Source organism: Rhinolophus sinicus, linkage group LG05 (assembly GCF_036562045.2).
Source record: "Rhinolophus sinicus isolate RSC01 linkage group LG05, ASM3656204v1, whole genome shotgun sequence".
NCBI lineage: Eukaryota > Metazoa > Chordata > Mammalia > Chiroptera > Rhinolophidae > Rhinolophus > Rhinolophus sinicus.
Genome location: NC_133755.1, coordinates 65,204,776 through 65,221,552, shown reverse-complemented (window position 1 = coordinate 65,221,552; position 16,777 = coordinate 65,204,776). Strand labels below are relative to the sequence as shown.

General features: G+C 34.0%; 1 protein-coding gene and 1 pseudogene across 6 annotated transcripts in view; both read left to right on the top strand.

Annotated features, from left to right (window-relative positions):
- Positions 1 to 16,777, top strand: part of CCDC138 (coiled-coil domain containing 138) — a 68,023-nt gene that overhangs the window by 16,139 nt on the left and 35,107 nt on the right. For all 6 annotated transcript variants that reach the window (XM_074332315.1, XM_019715019.2, XM_019715018.2 and 3 more), the window contains 4 exons: positions 505 to 624; positions 4,750 to 4,827; positions 4,941 to 5,048; positions 7,952 to 8,116. In XM_074332315.1, coding sequence (XP_074188416.1) covers positions 505 to 624; positions 4,750 to 4,827; positions 4,941 to 5,048; positions 7,952 to 8,116 — 471 coding nt within the window. The remainder of the gene's footprint in view (positions 1 to 504; positions 625 to 4,749; positions 4,828 to 4,940; positions 5,049 to 7,951; positions 8,117 to 16,777) is intronic.
- Positions 5,073 to 7,944, top strand: LOC141571580 (ubiquitin thioesterase OTUB1-like; annotated as a pseudogene).

The following is a 16,777-nucleotide window of genomic DNA, read 5'->3' as shown; positions in this document are numbered from 1 at the left end:
TTAAATTTTTTGAGATGCAAAACAATTTTAGCTACTTTATGAGAACAAAAATTTAATTTGTTCTGTCTTTGGACTATTTCTTCTACTCTTCAAGGGTAACTTAAACCTTAAATTTTAATCTATAAAGCTATGAATAACTAGTCTCTTGAAAAGGATCAGAAATCCTTCTTTGTTGTATCATTCCATGATGTCAAATAGAAATTATTTCACTGAGTTTCTGTGGTAGATTTTTCTGAGCAGAAGCCTTATTGCTGCTTAAGTATAATATGTTTTAATAGGTATATAACAAATGGTTTTAATGCTTTGTTATTACTTTGATTATACAGTTTTAAATTATTAATATTATTAATATTAAATTATTTGCAATATTAGTCACATATGCTTAAATACACTGATTAAAGTCCTTTTGATTCAAGGAGTTCCAATTTCTATTTCATCTTCAGTAGCATTAGTGACATGGAATCCTTACCTAATTTTTAGAGCAGATTGTTTTTTTCCTTCTAGCAACATAATACAGAAGTTGAGCACTTAACTGAAGTTCTTAAGGAAAAAAATAAAGAAAGCAAGAGACTAAGGTCCTCTTTTGATGCATTGAAAGAATTGAATGATAACTTAAAAAAACAGGTAAGATCTATTTTAATGTATATTAGATTATAAGACATTCCTAGAACTGTATAGTTTATATTTAACAAAGTGTAAGTCAGTCTTAGAACTAGAACCTCTGCTAGAGAAAATTTTGATTAACTTTGTTAACTTTATTATAAAATACTTCTAAATATAAAGTATTATTCTTAAGTTTTTGATTTATTAATATCTATTCTGGCAACCAGCTGAGAAGCTTGGCAATTTGAAATTTTTTAAAATATAAAAGCAATTACTAGATTTAAAAATGAGCAAAAGAAAAAAACCTGATAACCTGGGGACTTTTAACTGCTGTTACACATGACTGCTTATTTAACATTCATTTATTTTCTGAGTATCTGTTATATGCTAGACACTGTACTAGAAGGAAGCCTTCAAGTTGCTTATAGTCTCATAAGTATAGACCAGTATCATATTTCACTGTAACTATTTATTTATATAAGTAGTGTAATTTAGGTCAGTAGTTAATAATACTAAAGTTGCATAACAAATGTTTTTGTGAGTTGTATCTTTTTTCTTTTTTCTTTTTTTCATCTTGTCAATGTTTGACTGAAAAATATGAAAGTGAAGGAATATATTGAAGGGAACAGGAGAATGATTATGTGTGTATTTGTGTGGGAAGGTGAAGTAAATGAGTGGAAATTCAGGTAAACCCCGTCACTTTAAAAATTAAAGCATTAGGCTAGAAAACTATGGATTCTAAAATGTTACTAAGCTCAGATTCTTAGAGATAATTTGTCTCCTGGAATTTCTTAGCTAGGCTGTGTGTTCTTTTCTGTTTTTGTTCTTGATTTCCTGTAGTCACTACTTGTTACAACCTTTCTCCTTTGCAGTGATAACTAGGTACCCTGTTTCTCACTTCATCTAATTTGTTGGCTTCCCTGAGTTCACTTATTGCCTTCCACAATTGGAATATGACCTTGGTTTACTGTTGTCTGGAAGCTTGCTTTATCCCTAGAGATACTACTTTTTCCCAATCACAGTCTCAGTCTAGCACTCAAAAAGAGAAAGGTTTCTTTAACTGCTAGCATAGGTATATCATAGCCCATTCCTGTCTCTTAGGTTTATATAATCCTCAACAATTTTTCATGTGCTCGCATGAGCTTGTGGTGATTGGAGTGGGTATGTGCATTATTAAGTGATTGAACGTATTGATAGTTGGATTCATGGCCTGGTGTGCCCAAACTGAAAGAGTTTGGGAGAAAGTCTTTGGTACCAAGTGGCAAAATGCTTTTTTTATGGTTGGTTGGTTTAGCGTAGATCAAGGGTCAGCAAACATTTTCTGTTAAGGACCAGATAGTGAATATGTTGGACTCTGTGGGCCATATAGTCTCTGTCACAATGACTCAACTCTGTCATTACAATGAAAAAGTAGCTATAGCAATAAGTAAGTGAATGAGCATAGCTGTGTTCTAATAAGACTATTTATAAAAAACAGGCAGTGGTCAGGTTGGATTTGGCCCGCAGGCCATAGTTTGCCAACATCTGGCATGATGAATGATACGTTATTTGAAATTGCTAAATAAAAAGCTAAATTATTCCTGTGACTCACATAGTAATTTATGATAGCACTGGATATAAATAAATTTGCTTTAGTAGTAGTAGTAGTAGTAGTAGTAGTAGTAGTAGTAGTTTCCCATTAAGTTTTGCCAAGCTGAGGAGACAAGGATTAATGTTTAAGATTCATCAGTGGGAAAGAGTCCCAAATGAACAGTCCAGGGTCACAGCTGACAGCAGCAAAGGGTTATACCCTAAGAGGCGGTGAGCTAGAGGTAGCTAGAACCCTCCTCAAATTGAAGCCTGTCTTTCACTGATCTTACTTCCTGATCAGATTAAGGTGATCAGTACCCATTTTAAATACTTAATAGAGGAAAGGATGAGCCCACTCTGAAAGAAAATCCATATATTAAAAAGTGTAATTTTTTTCTGTCATTCTATACACAAATTAATAAGCGCATTAAAAGAGAATTGTATGAATAAATATGAAGAGAAAAAAACCCCAGACAATATGAACATACCTACAGGTCATCCAGATATTGGAGTGAATAGGAAATGACTTTAAAATAATGATTAATATGTTCAAGAAAGTAGAAAAAATTGAGAATTTCGTTAGAGAATTAGAGTCTATAAGGGAATTGAATTGAAATTCTAAAAATGAAAACTACAATAATTGATTTTCAAATCTTCAATAAATGGGTTTAACAGCAGATGAGACACAGCAGAGGACAGGGTTAGTGAACTGTTAGTTTCATGAAAAGTCTTGAAATGAAAAGATCAAGTGGAAAAAGAATAGAAAATCCTTGTCTCCTCAGTTTGGCAAAACTTAATGGTAAACTACTACTACTACTACAGCAAATTTATTTATATCCAGTGCTATCATAAATTACTGTGTGAGTCACAGGAATAATTTAGCTTTTTATTTAGCAATTTCAAATAACATCACTCATCATGCCAGATGTTGGCAAACTATGGCCTGTGGGCCAAATCTGACCTGACTACTGCCTATTTTTATAAATAAAGTCTTATTAGACGTGGAACTTTAAAAGTTTGATGTGGGAGTTCCAAAAAGATTATAATAGGGCAAAAGCATAATATGTGAAGAGATTATGGCCAAGAATTTTCTAAAACTGGTGAAAGATACCAACCCACAAGTTTAAGAAATTATGTTAACCCTAAGTAGGATAAATTTTGAGGAAAACCATACATAGGCATGCTATTTTAAGACAGCTGAAAACTTCGGATAAAGATAAAATCTTAAAAGTGGTCAGAGAAAAATAAAGACACTTTCAATGAAGGAACAATAAGACTCATGACTGACTTTTAAAGATGAAATATTATGTACCTTAAACATAAATAGAAGAGACAAACTCCTCTTGTTGTATGAGGCTAGAATAACCTTGAAACTAAAGCTGTCAGGAACAGTGCTAGAAAAAAAAATGCAAACCAGTCTCTCGTGAATATAAATACAAAATTTTTGAATATTAGCAAATTGAATCCAGCAATACATGAGAAAGATAATATGTACAAATAAGAGGATGTAGTTCAAGAATACAAGGATGGTTTATCACTTGAAAATTAATGCATTATCTGATAAAAGGAGAAAAATGATTATAATTTCTATTGATACAAAATTCGGCACTAACTCATGATAATTACTAGTAATAGAAGAGAGCTTCTTAATTCTGAAGTATTAGAGTATCTAAAAACACAATATAACTATAAATTCATACTTAATGTAAGTTATTGAAATATTTTCTCTCTGAGATCAGAACAAAATAAAGGTGCTTATTGTTACTATTTCTATTGAACATTATACTGAAAGCCCTAGTCAATGAAATAAGGGGAAAAAAATAGAAAGTGAGGATTGGAAAGGAAGAAATAAGAATTACCCACAGATGACATGATTATGTACCTATGTACATAGGTCTCCAAACGAGTATACAGACAAGTTATTAGAATTCAGCAAATTTAGGAGAACCTTTGGATATAAGTGCAATATACAAAAATCAACTGTATTTCTATATAATAATAAATAGTAAATATTATTTATTGAAAGATACCGTTAGGTAATAGCATCAAAAACATTAGCCTTCCAGGAATAAATCTAAAGAAAGATGTATACTGAAAAGTACAAAATGTTACTAAAAGAAATTAAAGAAGACCTAACCGAACTGAAGGCTGTCTTATGTTCATGAGTGGAAAGACTCAATATGGTAATGTCAGTTTTTCCCAAATTAATATATATATTTAATCCAATCCTAATAATTCATTACATTGCATACTTAATGATTTGTGTACTTTTCTGTACATACATTATTATAGTTCAACAAAAATTTCAAATAAAAGACATTTCCCATTAAAACGAATACTTGTAAGATGTTAGGAGACTTAAAAATTTTTCATAGAATGAAATAAACTTATATACTATTAATGTCTTAGGGGCAAATGGTGATTTTTATCTGTGATGTTTCATCATGAATGCTATTTCTGTTTTGTTACATTGCTTGGTTATGCAGACTAGATAAGATAGTAAGTTACCTGGGAAACTTTTGGTATGAAATCAGCTTAATGATTATATTGAAATATCTAACATTTTTCTACTTTAAGTTAAATGAAGTAAGTGAAGAAAACAGGAAGATGGAGATTCAGGCTAAAAGAGTTCAAGCTCGTTTAGATAATTTGCAGGTAAGTTGTCTGCTCTCCTCTTTTGACACAAGTGAATTTTAAAATGATTGCCTTTGGATTTTTCTCACTTTTAATGTAATTGTTCTTTAATTAATGCATCTGTACTGTTACAGAGGAAGTTTGAGTTTATGACAATACAGAAATTGAAAGAAAATTCCCATGTTGCTCACGAAATGAAAAGTTTAAAACAAGAAAAAGTACCAGTTTCAAAAACTTATAAGGTATGATATTATTGAATATTTCTCCATTGGGAAAAGAGGAAATTTTCTTTTTGTTCTTTTAATCTTTTTATTTCATTCAGCAAACGTTCTTTTTGGTGTGAAAGGGTTCACCATAATAGTTCTTTTACAGAGAAATATCTCTAATATTTCAAATATGCTTTTATTTGCAAAAACAAAATAATATTTAGCAGTGTTTTAGGCACAGTAACACAAATCATAGGAACTTAAGCTTAATACCTTTATTATTCATTGTGTTCTGAGATTCCATAGGTCTTCATTGTTACTTTTCTATCAAAACTGCAATCCATCCCTTGGGTGGGCTCCATTTATTATTTTTTTCCTAAGAATTTTTTATTTTGAGGTATAAATTACATACAGTAACATAATGCGCAGGTCCTTAAGTGTACAGTATGATCACCTTTGACAAATGCCTATACTCATGTAACCTACAGCTAGATATAGAACATTTCCATTACCCTGGAAAGTTCCTCATGTACCTTCCCAGTTATTCCCTGTAAGAAGTAATTGTTGACCTGACTTCTATTACCATAAATTAATTTTACCTATTTTAGAACTTCAGTCAATGGCTTTGTATAGTATGTACTCATTTGTGTAAGGCTTATTTTGCTCATTATAATGTTGAGTGCATCAGTAGTTTGTTCCTCTGTATTACTCCGTAGTATACCATTGTATGAATATATCACACAGTTTGTTTATCCATTCTTTTGATAGACTCCTGGACTGTTTCTAGTTTTTTTGTCTATTATGAATAAAGATGCTAGCAATATCTGTGTGCAAGGCTTTTTTGTAGGCAATGTGTTTTCATTCCTCTTGGAAATATTACCAAGATTGGAAAATCTGGATCATAAGGTAGATGTATACTTAACTTGAATGAAACCGCTGAACAGATTTCTAAAGTGGTTGCACCATTTTATCCTTCTACTAGCCGTGTATGAATGTTCTGGTTGTTCCACAATCTTGCCTACATTTGGTGTTTTTAGTCATTTTCATTTTGACCTCCAGTGGGCGGGCAGCGATATCTCATTGTGGGCTTTAATAATTTTGTAAATTCTCTAGTTCTTTTCCCAAATTGGGAGTGCATTGCTGTTTAAACATGGCAATGGCGGAACCTCAGCAGCAGAGATAGGAGCTGCTGTTGGACAGTGATTCCGACAGTGTTAACTGGCCTGTAATGGAGCTGTCGTGGCTCAGTAGGGCCACAGTGAGCAGCAGATGGCTGTGCAGAAGCTGCTGGTCTCAGCTGCTGGAGCTCTTACGTCCTGTACATGGAGTGTGCTGAGGATGACATCCACCAATAGAAGATCGAGGACCGCCACAGAAAGGACTCACATGGGTATATCGGCACAGCCGGGCCTGATGGGAACTGCTGCTCTTGAGCTTTTGGATTCTCTTACTTGGAGGTGCTGCTGGATGTCAGCAAGGAATTTTAGTGGTTCAAGGCTGTGTCTGCCAAGAGACAAGAGGACCTGGTGTCCCAGGGCTTCATGAATTCACAGCTGAGGATTTCCGCAGTACTTTTACAGACCAGATTGAACAGGTGGAGAAGCAGACCACAGTAGCCGACCTGCTGGTAGACCTGGAGCTACCTGGTGGTCTTCCTGCGACTGCTCACCTCAGGCTACCTGCATTGTGAGAGCTGTTCTTCAAACACTTCATCGAGGGTGGGCGGACTGTCAAGGAGTTCTGCCAGCAGGAAGTAGAGATCATGTACAAATAGAGAAACCACACCCACATCATCACATTAGCCCAGGCCCTCACAGTGAGGGTGGCGACACAAACCTGTAAGGTCTACCTTTTCTACTGACCTGGACCCTATGATTTTTGTACCAATAGGGCTGGCCCCAGTCTGCCACTTCCCTGCCTACTCTCCCCTCTGCCAGGCATCAGATATGTACAAAGGGGTTTTTCTGTGTGTGGTCGTAAGGTCATATTTCATGACTCCCACCCCCCTCCTTTTCCTGGCCTAGATAAAACCTTCCATGGATGCTGGTGATGAAAAATTTTTAAATTAAAAAGGAATTGGAAAAAAGTGGAGCATTTATAGTCAGGTATTGAAGACGATTAAAATTTTCATCTAAAGATTTTATTTTATTTGAAGAAGTTTAAAAGTTACTCTTATTCAGAATAATGACGTTTTGTTTTCAGTCATCTGATGCTGCTTTTATAGTTTATTTGCTTAATGTTGCTTTTTATTAGTTTATTAATTTGCTTTTATATTTCTGTCTTTTCAGATTTTAAAAAATCAAGTCTAGCATAGTTCCCTGCTTCAAGTAGATGTGTGACAAATGTTGAATTAAATGGGCTAAAAATGATTTGAAGGCATACTAAACTCAGTGTAACTGAATTTATAAATTTTTTTCTCCCATTTTGGTAGACTCACAGAACAGGATTTCCAGGGAAAAAAAATTCACGTCCTGTTTATAAAATGTTGTAATGTAAAGACAAAGAAAGAAACAGCATTTTGGAGAAGAAAATATAAAGTTCCATGGTGGAAATTGTTTAACTTTTGAAACCTTTAAATTTGTTAAAATCTTTTCTTTATGGTGGTTCATGCTCTCAAGTTAAGGCCAGTTTTACTTTTCTATGTTATCACACTTGGATAAAGAATTTTTATGAACGTTCTCTGTTTTAGTAATAAGGGGTAGTACTTTCAATTTCCTTATGATGGGTTTTTCACCCCTTCTGTGCCAGCATTTAACTTGTTCCTAATATTAATTGGAGAGTTTTGATTTGGAATTTCTTTCATTTAGAGCTTTTTAAGTAAAATTTTAGTGAAGTCCTTTAGGCAAATTATTCTATAATCACTCACCAAATTTAAAGCTTGCCTTTGAAGTTTTATGAGGTTGTGAACTAAAATGTTTGATTTAATTTTTTACATATAGGTACCACTTAATGCACAAGTTTATGAACTTTTAACAATCTTCATGGATTGGATTTCGGATCATCACCTTAGTAAACTGAAAAGTGAAGAGTCCGGAATGGATGGTGAAAAGCCTGTACTTGGATTTGCTTCTAAGAGAAATGAGATTCAGGAGAAGTGTGTAAAGGTTTGTTTTTGTTTACTTTGAAATATATGACTTAGTAGACGTGAAGATTAAAAAAGGAACGCCTATGGTATATTTTACAAGAGAAAAAATATTGAAAGTGTTTTTGGTAGAAAATTGACCATATCAGTCAGTAGTCAGTTCTAAAAACATTCATTTCAGACTTAATTAAAATTATTTCTTATTATATTTTTTTTAACATGATGGGAATTTCTTTTTAAGAATAGAGGCCAGAAATTAAAAACATACCCCAAAATGGAAAAATAATTATATATTAGAGTTAGGCAAATAATCAGTGATGTGAACAATTCCTGACACACATCATTTTAGGATTCAATCCCACTAAAATAATTTTATTTTGCCTTTTGTTATGAAGGGATAAAAAGTCTTTTCAAGAGTCTTCTCATTAACAAAGAGAAATGACTGTTTTCTTAAATTACAGGCATTAATTTGGATATTGGTAGTCATAATTTCTAGTTGGTATAAATTGTCATTAGAGATTGACAGTTATATTCCACAAGAAATACATTAAAGCTTTGAAGACTAGACATCTAAAGTTTGTTTGGTTTAATGTTTTCTGAAGCAATTGCATGATTATTAAATACAGGCCAGGGTTTCATATTGGGAAATTGTTTTCAGTTTTCATCCTTACCTAAAAAGTTTCTTCTAAGTGCCATTTGTGCTAGGGAGAATAATGCCCCCCAAGATGTTCATATCCTAATCTCTGGAACCTGTCAGTATGTTCTGTTACATGGAAGAAGCGAATAAAGATTGCTAATCAGTTGACCTCCAGTTAGAGATTAACCAGGATTATCTGGTGGGCCCAGCAACAGGAGTTCTTTAAAGTAGACAAAAGAGGCAGATGAGTAGGTCAGAGACTCAACCCATGCTTGCCAGCTTTAAAGAGATGGCCATGAGCCAAGAAATGTGGATTGCTTCTAGAGCTAGGAATTACCCTCGGCTGACAGCCAGCAAGGAAATGAGGACCTCAGTCCTCCAACCAAAGGGAACCGAGTATTGCCAACAACTTGAGTGACCCTTTCCTACCTCCAGAGAGGAACACAGCTCTGCTGACACCTTGATTTTAGCTGGTTGAGATTTATATCAGATTTCTGACCCCCAGAACTGTAAGATAATAAATTTGTGTTCTTTAAATCAGTAAGATTGTGCTAATTTGTTATGGGAGTAATAGGAAACAAATACACTTTTTTTACAATTTTGTCTCTTTTAGCACCTACATCAACTGCTGTGTCTGTATCTTACTTCGGGAGTAGCTGTTAATTAAGAAGGCCTGTAGTATTAAAGTTCTATGGTGAAATTTCATTTGTTAGAACTGGATGCAGTAGGGCAGTACTAGGATATTAAAGCTAGCAATTGACAATTTGAACAAATGGAATATGGATCATGTAATATTCTGTTTTTATATCAGATTAATGGCCTAAGAGGAGACTATTTAGCACATGTTTGTCACAAGATTCTTTTTATCATTCTTCAGTATAGTCATTTATTGACTTTTTCTGGACTGACAATTTTTGTGGAGCCTAGATACTTAACTGAAATTTTACTTTCAATTTATGGTTACTAATATATTAGTAAAGGTAAAAGAGTCTTAAAGCTTATGAATAGCCTTCTTAATAAAATAAGGGAAGGATAAATAGTACCAAATTAACAAATTATTTAAGTGAATATACTTATAGCCCACACAAGCATTATGATTTTTGTTTAGGAATCTGTACAATTTTTTATTATAAAATAATGCAGCCCTTTTTTTGAAACTTTCGTAACAACGTTATTGTATGCAACACTGGCCACTCTATTTATTTTGAGTATATTTACGAGAATAACTCAAATATTTTTGCAAAATATTCTCTATCTTTAAAAACTTCTGATGCATTTTGTTGTATACTTTTTTACAGTTGTAATCCGTTATCATTTGAGGATTGATTTAATATTTAAAAACAAAAACCATTGGGGACTAAATATGGTATATTAGGTAGATGATCAAATTGGTATATCATATAAGACTGATTTTTTTGTGTGACTCAAGAAGAGATAGGTAGAATGTTTTCAAAGAAATTGAGGAAAAAGTAATTCAGTACAACCCTAGGTGGAATCTCCTGAAATGTGTTAAAAATGATAGTTGGGGCAGCCAGATGGCTCAGTTGGTTAGAGCTCGAGCTCTGAACAACAGTGTTGTTGGTTCAATTCCCACATGGGCCAGTGAGCTGCGCCCTCCAAAACTAGATTGAAGACAACAAGCTGCTGCTGAGCTGCCGGTGGGGCAGCCGGATGTCTCAGTTGGTTAGAATGCGAGCTCTCAGCAACAAGGTTGCCAGTTCAATTCCCTCCATGGGATGGTGGGCTGCGCCCCCTGCAACTAAGACTGAAAACGGTGACTGGACTTGGAGCTGAGCTGCGCCCTCCACAACTAGGTTGAAGGACAATGACTTGGAGCTGATGGGCCCTGGAGAAACACACTGTTCCCCAATATTCCCCAATTAAAAAAAGGAAAGAAAAAAAATGATGGTTGAAAAAAATATCTATAGAAGATTGACATCATCAAGATGGCAGACTAGGAAACTCCAGGCTCTCATTCCCCAATGGAGACACTGAGTTAACAACAATATATATAAACCAGAACCTGTTTGTAAGAATTCTAGAGACTAGTTGAGAAGCTATAGCACTCAGGCCAACATATAACTAGGAAGAAACTCCATCAAAAGTGATAGGAAAATTTCTGGCATTTTGGATGCCCCTAACTTTTCCAGTGTAGCACAGTGCACTCAGGAGAAAACATTCCTGTATCATAGCTCCTTCCTTGGGACAAAAACAAGAGTGGATTGTGCATCCAACATTGTAGCTTGTTGGGCTGGTTGCAGGGCTGGTTGCAGGACTGGTTTCTGTTTTACCTGATTCAGGGTGCTGACAGGAACAATGGCATAGTTTGGAAACCTCAGAAAATAGACATGAGTGTTGTAGTACGTTAGCGTTGCATAGAACTATACTTCCACAGGCAGATGCCAGGAGAAGAACGAGGTTGGACTCCTGAGAAGAAACAGGTAAGCCACATTGGAAATTAAGACAGTTAAAAACACAGATCGCTAGAAAAGTTTAGAAAGACTAGCTGGGCTGATTGGTGCAGGTCTTCCCCGGCGAAACGTCAGTCGTAAAGACTGGGAGAGGTGGTGTTGTTTTTCAAATGCCCAAATCAAAAAAATCACCAGACATACAAAGAAAAAGGGACAGATGGCTCAATCAAAGGAACAAAACAAAGCTCCAGTATTGAGCCATAAAGAAATGCAGATCTCTGAACTTCCAGACAAAGAATTTAAAAACTCTTAGTGGAGCCCAATGAGCTAAAAGGGAACACAAATAGGCAACTAAGCAAAATCAGGAAAACAATGCATGAGAAAATTGAAAATGACAACAAAAAGATAGAAATTATAAGAAAGAACCAAACAAATTTTGGAGCTGAAGAATACAGTAATTGAACTGAAAGATTCATTTCAGAGAGAGAGGCTCAGCAGCAGACTTGATCAGGCAGAAGAAAGAATTAACGAAGGTGAAGCAGGTTATTTGAAGTCTTCAAGCCAGAAGAGCAAAAAGAGAAAAAAATGAAGAGAAGTGAAGAGAGCTTAAGGGACTTAGGGGACATTGTCAAGTGGACTGAGTAGACTAATGTATGTACTATGGGAGACCCAGAAAGAGAAGAGATAGAAAAGGGCAGAGAAATTATTTGAATAAATAACAGCTGAAGACTTCCCAAGTCTGAGGAAATAAATGAACATACAAATTTAAGAAGCCCAACAACTTCTCACTAGGATAAACACAAAAAGACGCACTCAGGGACACATTATAATCAAACCATCAAGAGTCAAAGGCAGAACCTTGCAATCAGCAAGAGAAAAGCCACTTTTCACATACAAATGTGCTTTTATAAGAATATCCAGATTTCTCAGCAGATACTTTGCAGGCCTGAAGGCACTAGGATGATATATACAAAGTGCTGAAAGAGAAAACCACCCACCAAGTACATAATATCTGGCAAAACTGTCCTTTAAAAATGGAGACAGTAAGACTTTCCCAGAGAAACAAAAGTTCCAGAGTTCATTACTATTAGACCCACAATACAAGAAATGCTGAAGGGATTCCTTCAAGTTGAAATGAAAGGCCACTAGACATTAACATGAAGTTACATGAAAATATAAAGTTCTCCAGAAAAGGGAAATGTATGGACAAATATAGTAACCTAAATTGTAATTTTTGGTTCATAGGTCTACTTTTAATTCTTGCATAGAATTTAAACAAAAATATAAAAAATAACTATAAATATATGTTAATGGGTCATACAACATGTAATGATGTAATTTGTGACATTAATAGTTTAAGGGATGGTGGAGCTCTAAAGGAGTAGAGATTTATTAAGTGACTGAAGTTTACTTTTTACCACTTTAAAATAGATTGTTTTGACTTTAAGATATTTTGTTTATTATTGTAATTGCATTAGTAACCTCAAAAGAAAATATTTAGAGTGTACAAAAGTGAAATTAGAAGCAAATTAAAGCATGTCACTACAAAAAAAATCAATGAAATATAAAGGAAGCAGTAAGCAAAGAAAGGGACAAAAAAAACTGTAAGACATACAGACCAAAACTAATAAAATGGCGATATTAAGTCATTCCCTATTAGTAATTACTTTAAGTGTACATAGATTAAACCCCCATTCAAAAGGCATAAGATTGGCTGAATTGATTTTTTTAAAAACTAGCAGTGAACTATTTGCTGTCTACAAGAGACTCACTATAGATCTAAGGACATGCATAGGCTGAAAGTAAAAGGGATAGAAAAAGATATTCCATGCAAATAGTAACCAAAAGAAAGCAGGGGTAGATCAGACAAAGTATCAGATAAAATAAACTTTAAATAAAAAACTGTTACAAGAGACAAAGAAGGCCATTCTATATGATAAGAAAGGACCTATTCGTCAAGAAGGTATAACTGATAAATATTTATGCATAACATATCAGTGTTCCTAAATATGTGAAGCAAACATTAACAGAATTGAAGGGAGAAATAAATGGCAATGCACGTGAGATTGCTATTAGAAAACTTGAATACTCCACATTTAGTAATGTATACACCATCGAGACAGAAGATCATAAATGAAATAGAGGATTCGAACATTATAGACCAGTTTGACTTAACACACAGAACACTCCACCCAACAACAGCAAAATATACATTCTTCTCAAAGGGACATGTCATAAGACAATCTACTGAACGGAGAAAATATTTTTCAAATCATATTTGATAAAGGACTTCCATCTTGAATATAAAAACCCTTACAGCTCAATAATAAAAAAGATAAATCTAATTAAAAATTCACAATGTGTCTGAATAGACATTTCTTTAAAAATCATAAGCAAATAGTCAAGCACATGAATTGATGCCCAAGAACATTAGCAATTTGGGAAGTGCAAATCACAACCACATTTGAGATGTTACTTCATACCCACTAGGATGGCTAAAATGTGAATTGAAACTCTCATACAGTACTGGTGAAAATGTAAAATGTTTTAGCAACTTTGAAAAATAGTCTGGGAGTTCGTGAAGAGTAAATATGGATTTCCCATGTGAGTCATCAGTTCCACTCCTGGGTATGTACTCAAGATAAATTACGGCATATGTACACACACAAATATGTACATGAATGTTCATAGCAGCATGATTCTTAACTGCCAACAGCCTGAATGTCCATGAACTGACAAATGGATAAATAAAATGGTATATGTATACAGTGGAATATTATTTGGTGATAAAAATGAGTGACGTGTTGAAGCATGCTACAGCATGGATGAATTTTGAAAATTTAACTGAAAGATGCAAGTCACAAAAGACCACATATTGTATGATTCCATTTACATGAAAAATCCCGAATAGGTAAATCTACATAGAGAAAGTAGATTAGTGGTTGCCTAGGGCTGGAGTGGTTGGGGAAAAGTTGGGGTGATTGCTAATGGTTAGTGTTTTGGGGGCAGAGATATGTAAATATTCTAAAACTAATTGTGATGGTAGTTTCACAACTCTAAAATTACTAAAAATCATTGAATTGTACACTTTTTAAAATTTTTGTAGATCAATTTTTATTTACTTTTCCAGCCTTTAATAATATTTTTTTATTTTTCAATTACAGTTGACTGAATCATACACTTTAAATGAGTCAATTGTCTGGTGTATCTCAGTAAAGCTATTACCCAACAATTAACAGCCACTACCACAACAAAAACAAAATATAACCAGGCCTACATGGTGCTCTTGATCTTAATGTCTCCTCAGTCTCTTTAAACTTGAGATACTACCTTTTTCACTCATGTTTTTTATGCTAATAACTTCTTGAAGAGTCTAGGTCAGTTTGCTATCTCATATTCTTAATTTTTCTGCATGCTTCCTTGTAGTGTTACACAACTTGTTTTGTGGCAGAAATACCTTATAGATAATTCTGTGTACTTTATCTTGTATACATATGTGTAGTTCTGTTTGCAATATTCCCCTCTAAAACAAAGCTCTTTTCATTCTTTACCAATTTTAAATCTTATAATACAGGGTGGGGTAAGATTAAGTGTGTAAAATTTTACTGGAATTATAACCTTAACACAGTAGGTGGTTATCAAATTCCTTCATCCACAAAAGGACAGTTTAGGCATTTCTCAACTGAAAATGTTCAATTTTGCTTGAAATTTCATTCTAGAAAAGAACTAAAGCCCAGGGTCTCTTATCAATGAGGCTGTTGGACAATCCTACATGGAATTCTGGGGGTCAGGGCTGGGGATATAATTTGGGAATCATCTGCAAATTGATGACACTTGGTGATGGATCCAGTACAAATGTTGGGGTGTCCAGGTTGGCTCCCAGGTTTCTGACTTTTGCACCTGAATGAATGTTGGTAGCATTCACTCAAAGTAGGAAATATTGGAGGAGATCTGGGTTTGAGCTTCCTCACTCTGAAAAATTTGTTTTAGACAAGTTGGTTTTGATACTGAGAATGGATGCATCTGGAGGCTTTGATATTGAGAATGGATGCATCTGAAGGCTTTAATCCAGTAAGGGACCCCAGAACTCAGCAGAGAGATCTGAGCTATAGATGTAGATGTGGGAGTCATTAGTCTGTTTTGGCTAATTAGTCTGTGTTGGCTAATACTGAATTTGTGGAACTTCAGCATTTAATGAACACATGAATGAGGATGAACCAGCAGTAGAGACTGATGGTGACCAGACAAGTACTGTGTTTCCCCAAAAATAAGACCTAGCCGGACAATCAGCTCTAATGTGTCTTTTGGAGCAAAAATTAATATAAGACCTGGTCTTATTTTACTACTATAAGACCGGGTCTTATAATATAATGTAATGTAATATAATATATAATACAATATTGTAATATTATACAATACAATAATACGTATTGTATTAATGTACTATATAATTGTATATGTATTATATAATACAATAATATAATACAATACAATACACTGGGTCTTATATTAATTTTTACTCCAAAAGACGCATTAGAGCTGATTGTCTGGCTAGGTCTTATTTTCGGGGAAACATGGTAGAAGTAAAACTAGGAGAAATTGGTGTCACAGAAGCCGAGGAGAGTATTTCAAAAAGAGAGAGTGGTTAGTAGTACCCAGTGTTACTTTGAAAGGTCAAATATGCCCTTCCAGACTTGTATGTTTATTTTCATACCTTATGTGTACTTGTCACAGCTGTAGTCCAATTATGCATGATTTTGTATCCTAGCTTTTATTATTTTTACTTAATTTATCATTAATATAGTTCCTTTTAGTCATAATCTTTATTCCACTGAGTGGGTATGCATTTGATTTAATCATTTCCCTATTGCTAGGCAATTAACTTACTTCCATGTTTTTATTCTTATAAACAATGTAATAATAAATATCTTTGTATATGTGCTTTTGGATATATTTTGGGTGATTTTCTTAGGCTAGTATGCCAGAAGTGGGATTATTCCATCAAAAACTTACAATATATCTTTATGGTCTTGAAATCTTTTAGCAAAAATGATGTACTTTTGAAGCAAGTTTGATAAACATCTTTTTAAAAGTTTTGTATGAGTTTTACAAATTGACGTTAAGATATTTACGCAAGACAGACACAAAGAGGAAAGTAAATATTACCCCAATTACTATAATCTCACTGTTAATATTTTTAAAAAACATCCTTTCACGTAATCTTCCATTATAAATCCATATAAACACGTTTATATAAATGGGATTTTATTACATTTGCTCTTTTGTAATCTTGTATCACCCCAGAATAAGCCATAGAGCAATAACTATAGATGTCATTATCATTTTTCATGTTTATATATGTACTATAAGTTTATTTAACCATTTAACGTTCAGAGAGTATGTTTGTATATAGTTTAATCTCCTTAAAATTCTGTATGTGCTAATAATGCTGGGTCAGAGGAAATACATGTGTATAGTCGTGTTGCTTAATGATGGTATACTTTCTGAGAAACACACTGTTGGGCAGTTTCATTGTTCAAACATCACAGAGTGCACTCACACAAACCTATATGGTCTAGCTTACTACACACCTAGGCTGTATGGTACAGCCTTTTGCTCCTAGGCTACAAACCTG